Source organism: Centroberyx affinis, unplaced genomic scaffold (genome assembly GCF_046629955.1).
Source record: "Centroberyx affinis isolate AG114_WGS23_722 - 3 ecotype Tasmania unplaced genomic scaffold, CSIRO-AGI_Caff_v1 ptg000408l_1, whole genome shotgun sequence".
NCBI lineage: Eukaryota > Metazoa > Chordata > Actinopteri > Beryciformes > Berycidae > Centroberyx > Centroberyx affinis.
In genome coordinates, this window is record NW_027279075.1 from 70,209 (window position 1) to 77,500 (window position 7,292).

At 38.4% G+C, this 7,292-nt stretch overlaps 1 protein-coding gene across 5 annotated transcripts in view; it reads right to left on the reverse strand.

Moving 5' to 3' along the window:
- Positions 1–7,292, reverse strand: part of pde8b (phosphodiesterase 8B) — a 39,947-nt gene that overhangs the window by 20,868 nt on the left and 11,787 nt on the right. For 2 of the 5 annotated variants that reach the window (XM_071516507.1, XM_071516505.1), the window contains exon 2: positions 1,842–1,898. The exons of 1 other annotated variant lie outside the window; for it this stretch is intronic. In XM_071516507.1, the coding sequence (XP_071372608.1) occupies positions 1,842–1,898 (57 nt within the window). Of the gene's footprint in view, positions 1–1,841; positions 1,899–7,292 lie in introns of those variants that run through there. 2 more of the 5 variants (XM_071516509.1, XM_071516508.1) reach the window with 2 other exon arrangements.

Sequence of the window (7,292 nt, forward strand, 5' to 3'; positions counted from 1 at the left end):
CGCTGCCAGAGATTCCTGGTGTGATGTTATTTGGCCTGATAAATGCGGCGGGAGGAGGAGGGCGAAGGGATAGATACTATAGCTCTACATGAACATGAGTGGCATGCCAGGCCGCTCACATCATTGCACCGGAGCAGGAGTTGAGCTGAACCCAGAAACCCCTGGAGAGTGGTCAGACCAACACAACCAGAAAAAAAAAGAAAAGAATCAAATTAAATCAAAGCAAAAAGCAGGCACCTAATAAACTAGCTGATTCTTAAGGTAGGAACTGCCAAAAGAGAAGAATGCTTTGTGGTACCTGCATCCCAACTGCTAGCCTCCGGTAACTCTCGCTTTTCTTTGTTACACAAGGGCGAACCTGGCTAACCCTGACCTAATCCCTGCCCAGAGGATGAACTCAGACAATCCCCCGTCCCAGTCCCTGTGTCAATCCCAAGTTCCTGATGGACAAGACGAGATCCCAGCAGGGCAGACAAAACACCACAGAGGAAGAGACAACAAATGTCTGTGGGAATATAGTCTAAGGCGAACATTTCTACAAATACACACAAATGCATCATTCAAATGGTACCGATAATGAAATGATAGTGTCTGTATGAAAAAGCATCAGTGAGATAGGATGATTCAGGCAGATGTGGCTGCAGTGGAAGAAATGTCACATTCCTGTCCTGCAATAAACTGACCGGTCCAATAATATAATGTGCAAATATGCACCTTCAATTGATTTATATCAGAATTGAGTTAATTCCTCCTTAATTGCAGCAGCTCCATTTAATCTGCTCAAGTTGTATCATTCATTAATTTCTGAGAGCAGCCATGAAGAAACTATTTATTAGTAGATAGTGAAGAAAATAATTAATTGGGAGTGAATTTTATTCAGATGTCACTAGGCATTTTGATATGATTTTGATATATTTTGATATTTTGTTATGAATGAAAAACTAAAGAAAAAAACTATGGTAAATGCCATATTGTTAAATTCCCAGACGGATGGTGATGCGCAGCAGGTGGCGAGGTTCAACATCAAGCCACAGGAGTACAGCTTTTTCACAGTATCACATTATGACACAATAGAAAAATCATATTTATACAGCTTTGGACATGGATATCAGAAAGATCTTTAGATTCTGATTTCACAAATCAATGTAGATAGCAACTATGTACGTCCATGGCCGTCATCTCAACTTTCATTTTGACGTTTTATTTACACTGGATTTCAACGTTGGTGCAGGCTTTCTTATCAAAATCTATTCAACGTGAAAATATTTTCTGGGTCAGAATAGCTGCAATATCAATACTGTTCCTTATCCAAAATTTCCACTGACTTACGTCCTCCATAGTTTCCCTTGGTCATTCTCTGCTCTATTTTTTCTTTCTTTGTCTTTCTTTGTCTTTCCCTGTCCGTCTTTACCTTCTGCTTCCTAAGAATTAATAGATAAGAAATGTGAGATATCAAATAATACTTTTGCAGGTTAAATTTGCAGATTATTCAGCCATTGTGCAGTTGACAGAAAAAAGACACACACACACATTCCTATTTTCTGATTGGCTGCTTGTGTGTGTGTGTGACAAAACATTGTGCAAGGCTTACAACTTTTTATTTCAGTATGTTTTATTTTTTTACCATTTCGTAATGTAAAACTAAAACCAGTTTCTGTTCAGGGTGATCCAACACACTGGCACACTGGTTTTGCTGCTGGTTTGACATTCTCGTTCATTCCAGACCATTTCCTTCACTGGTCGTATCAACCCTCTGCCATTCAAAATGACATCAGTGCACATCCATCACTCAAACATTAGACAATGAGATGAAACATTACTCTGGACAAAGTGTGTCTTACCTGAATCGGTTCTTGGGTCAGTCGCATAGGTCCTATGCATTCTTCTGTAGCTGAAACCTGCCAAAAAATACAATGGCACAAAATGAGAATGTGTCCCAAAAGGGCAAGAGCGCACACATACCAAGCAAAAGAGTTGTGAGCACTGCTTACCATTTTACCATTGTCTTCCAGAAGCATATTGACACATGGTCTTTCCTTGCATCACCTATCTTTCTATCTTTCTCTGTATCGCTTGTTTTACCACCTTTTCTTTCCTTTCTTGCCCCCCTCTCTATTTCAACATTCCACACACCAGTAAGGTAAGATTTCCTTTCAGAAGGCAGATGCCAGGAGTGAAACAGAATACAATAGCACCCTATACAGCAGATATCTGGATTCTTTACTACAGTAAAAGCTTTGCGAGCTCCTGTCCTGCACAGGTTCACACACACACACACTCACGCAGCATTAGTGACCCAACATGGAGCCGTCCACTGCAAACCTCTTTAGAAGGTATTAGCAGCCAACCACAGATTGAACACACAGGTTTGCCTACATAATCCTAGTGCAGGAGCATCACATGGGTGTGTGTGTGTGTGTGCGTGCACGTGTGTGTTTTGTGCGGCCTGTCTGGGGAGTTTCTACAGGCTTCTTAACTACGTGCGTCATTCTGTTGTGAATAAGCCACTCAGCTAGATGCACAGTTCAAACACAGTCACACAAACATACACACATGCATACACACACATAGACACATACTGTACACCATACTTGAAACACACACTCACCTAGCGGTATGCAATCATACAATATCATAGTGGACGGCACATCGAGTTCTCTGTGTTCTGCCCAAGAAGAACCATCAGGTGTCGAGGTTATTTTTGAGCAAATTTTGCGTAGGTGAGTTCTTTTTCTCCAGAGGGCTACAGCAAAAGCTCTTTTGTTTGAATATGTGGTTTGTGCCACATAAATACACACACACACACATACAGAGACAATGCAATACACCAGAACCAGGTCTCTCCCCAGCTTACTTGAACTCAGTGGTTCATCTCTCAATTGGGCATGACCATGACCATTCTTGTAGTTTGAAGAGAACTAACTATGAGGTACACCCAGAAAGAGAGAGAGAGAGAGAGAGAGAGAGAGAGAGTGTGTGTGTGTGTGTGTGTGTGTGTCTATGTATCTAGAGGTGTGATCTTCATAATCCGCTCCAAACTCCTGACTTAGCAATATTGAGAACATGTATGACAGGAGCAGGGCAGCGGACAGGAGCTGGTGACTCAACCATCATCATTATGTGTCATAGGTAATTAGGCTTAGAGGTGGATGTGCTTAAACCTGCATGTACTCTCAACTGTACCACTAACTGAACATCACCATAGCCTTTAATGACTTTAACATTGACCCATGCCTGACACCTAAAGAAACAACAACAACAACAACAACAACAACAACAACAACAACAACAACAACAACAACAACTAGAAGGGCACTTGGAGAGCGCAAACCTCCGCCAAGGTTCGTGCTACTATTGCTTGTTTGTGAATCGGATCCGGATCCGCTCCAAAATTTAATGGGTTCTTCCTTGGCCCATGCTACACCTTTCCACGAAGTTTCATGAAAATCTGGCCAGTAGTTTTTCCATAATCCTGCTAACACACAAAAAAACAGACAAACAAACAAACAAACAGCACCGAAAACATAACTTACTTGGCGGAGGTAATAATATGAATGATCTTCATATGAATTTGAAAATGTCTCCAATCCGGCATCTGATTTACCAATACCAATCACGCAAATAAGGTTGACAAAATTTTGGAGGCATATGGCAATACATGGAAGCAGAAAGACAGATGATACATATTGTTTGTTGGTAAATTCAAAAGTAGATATAGGCTATTTAATAGCATACCTAATATGACAGTAAACCAAAAGCTGTCTCCCTGCTTCTTTGTAAATTTTTACCAGATATACAGATGTTTTGTTTTGTTTTTTGCATCTAAGGCTATTTTTCCTCCCAAAACATAATGACTAGGCTATTTCATGACTTTTGTAGTAATGTTTGGTTTACTAATAAATGGAGATGGAATGTGCTCAGCTTTATTGGTTGAAGTTTTGAACATCTACCATGTGTAATTTATAAAGTGGGACAATAGAATAAATTATGGACTGTTAAGCCAGTAAGTATAGGCTTAGACTACCGCAATAAAAAGAGGGCAACATTTATACCAAAACATTCACGCATGGAAATGTTGGAATAAATGAATAATAATTATAATATTATAATAATATGGAATTTTGTGAATATGCATTCCACCAGATTATGCAATATTACAGAGTAAGCAGCATAAAAACATATAGGCTCATATGGCACAAGATGAGAGGTTAAGTCATGTTTTCTGTAGGCACTGAGTACAGCAAGCGTAACTTTATTGTCACAACTAGCAAGCTGGCTATCCATCACTATAGATTATAAAATATCATTATCACAATTACACTGTAAAGTACAGCATCACTCAACTGTGATACGGTATAGATGTGTCAAGTAATTGTACTGAGAGTCCATAACCTTGCTTTTTCTCTGACCTCTACTCATTCAGTTTTTCTTTACCTCTTCTTTGTGCCTTTGCTATCAGTTGTAAAGATGAAATCATTGACTCTCCATTCATTCAATTATGCAAACACTCTTTCTCTTCATCTGAACATGTTTGCTGAGACGTTTCCATGCAAAGAATAAGGGAACAAATAGCACATTGTTAAGCATATGTGTATTTTCTAAGTATTTAGACCTGCTTATGTACTTATGATGTGTGGGTGTGTTTTCATACATTCAGTCTGATGATGGAAAGCAACAACCTATCAGGTAGCACTACAAGGTTAAGGTCACATGCACAAGAGACACAACAAATAAAGTTCTTTATTCTGAGAGTGACATATTGTAACTATGAAATATCCTGCTTCCTTTATAACACACAGTATGCCACCTTTTCAGTGATAGGATGGTGAGTATCAGACAAACCATGAGTGCTTCCATGTCTAACAGGAAATTTTACTGCTATTGGCTACTCAACACTTGAGAACACTATACAACAGCTTAAGCTTTTTTTAAAATGTCTTTAGCTGTTTGGCAAATGAGCTATTGCAAATTGTAAACAGCTCTCTTTTGTCTAGTGTTTTCCAAAATGCTTTGAAAACTGCTGTTATTAAGCCTCTGTTAAAGAAGAGTTGCCTGGATGCCTCTGTGATAAGTAATTACAGACCTATTTCCAATCTCCCTTTTATTAGTAAGATCCTGGAAAAAAATGTCTTCAACCAGTTTAACAACTATTTAATTTCAAATGCTCACTTTGACCATTTCCAATCAGGATTTAGACCCCATTATACCACTGAGACAGCCGATATTAGAGTTGTGAATGACCTTTGTATGAACACAGATTCAGGCAAGCTTTCTATCCTTGTACTTCTGGATCTTAGTGCTGCATTTGACACTGTGGATCACACAATATTATTAGATAGACTAGAAAATTGGGTTGGACTCTCTGGCCTAGCCTTAAATTGGTTCAAGACCTACCTGCAAGGGAGGAACTACTTTGTGTCTATCGGTGACTTTGTCTCTGAAAGGGTCAGTATGACATGTAGAGTTCCACAGGGCTCAATCCTTGGCCCTCTTTTATTCAACCTCTACATGCTTCCACTAGGACATATCATACAGAAAAATAGCATTCATTACCACAATTATGCAGATGACACTCAGCTCTATACATCTCTTTCTTCAAGTGACTTTGGTCCTGTAGATTCTCTGATTGATTCAGTGTATTGAGGAAATTAATGACTGGATGTGCCAAAACTTTCTTCAGCTAAATAAAGACCAAACGGAGGTAATTATCTTTGGCACTAAGGAAAAGAGGCAGACAATTAGGGCTCACCTTGACTCCCTGTCTCTCAAGAGTAAAGACCAAGCTAGGAATCTTGGTGTTATTATGGATGTCGATCTCAACCATATCAATACCATTACAAGATTCACTTTTGATCACCTTAAAAATAGCCAAAAGTAAGGGGTCTTATGACAAAACCTGATTTAGAAAAGCTGATACATGCATTCATTACCAGCAGATTAGACTACTGCAATGGTCTTCTATTCAAACACATTGCACCAGTTCTTAGGTCACTGCATTGGCTTCCAGTGTGCCATAAAATTGATTTTAAAATTCTGCTGCTTGTCTATAAAGCGCTAAATGGCTTAGCTCCAAAATACATTTCTGACCTGCTCTTAGGATATGAGCCACCCAGACCTCTGAGGTCATCTGGGACCGGTCTGTTAGTTGTTCCCAGGGTGAAAACTAAATCAGGTGAAGCTGCTTTTAGTAATTATGCTCCAAATTACTGGAATAAACTTCCAGAAGAACTGAGATGTGCTCCCACTGTCAGCTCTTTTAAAAGTCGGCTCAAAACATTCCTTTTCTCTGTGGCCTTCCACTAAATCATCTGTATGTAGATGTAACAGGTGTTATTATCTTTATTTATTTCTTTTATTTCTTGTATGTGTGTTTTACCTATTTTATCTCTATCTCTATCTTTCTTTCTTTTCTTTCTTTTTTAATGTCATTTTAAATAGTTGTGGTCTGTGTATGTATTTTTTCTGTTTTATGTGAAGCACATTGTATTTGCCTTGTGTATGAAATGTGCTATATAAATAAAGTTTGCCTTGCCTTGCCTTGCCTATGTGTCCCTCATATTACACTGAATGAGTTGTGCACATCCCAAACCTCAAGCATTGTCAATTACCTTGTTTTTTTATTGAGAAAATATTCTCATGTGAAATCAGATATTGAAGCCTGGCATTTTTTTAATTTGTGATATGTGTTAAATTATTTTTTAATTATTGCTAATGGTTTTGTTTTCCTGGTTCTTTGTGCTAATTGAACTTGTGTACTGGGCTAAATATTAGGAGAGGATATATTCTCCAATGCTGAATGAATGGCACTGAATGTCTGTGATGATCGAGGCTACTGATATGCCTGTGAAGAACACAATTTAATAAAAGCATATAATTGTAAATATTATAGCAATTAATTGAGTCATGGCAATGAGCGGTAAAATTTAAGTGCGCATGGTCCTCTATTGGTCTAGCAAGTCTATGAGCGCTTGAGATTAACTTAAATATTTAGCAAGAGTACAGGATAGAAAAAACATGGAGACCATGGCAATGAATAAATCATTACTGAGAATTTCAGTATGCAGCGGAATGCATTTTAAAATACATATATATATTCCTTGAATATTACAGTAAATTCAAGGAATTAAGAGAGATAATTCCATTGCTCTCTTGGCCTTCACTTCCATGCATTAGCCCATCAAGAAGACAGGAGATTATTTCATATTATTCCCTATATATTCATATTACTCCTAATAATAACTACAATAACGTTTGTAAAGGGCTGGACTGCTGTGTGTGTGTGTGTGTGTGTG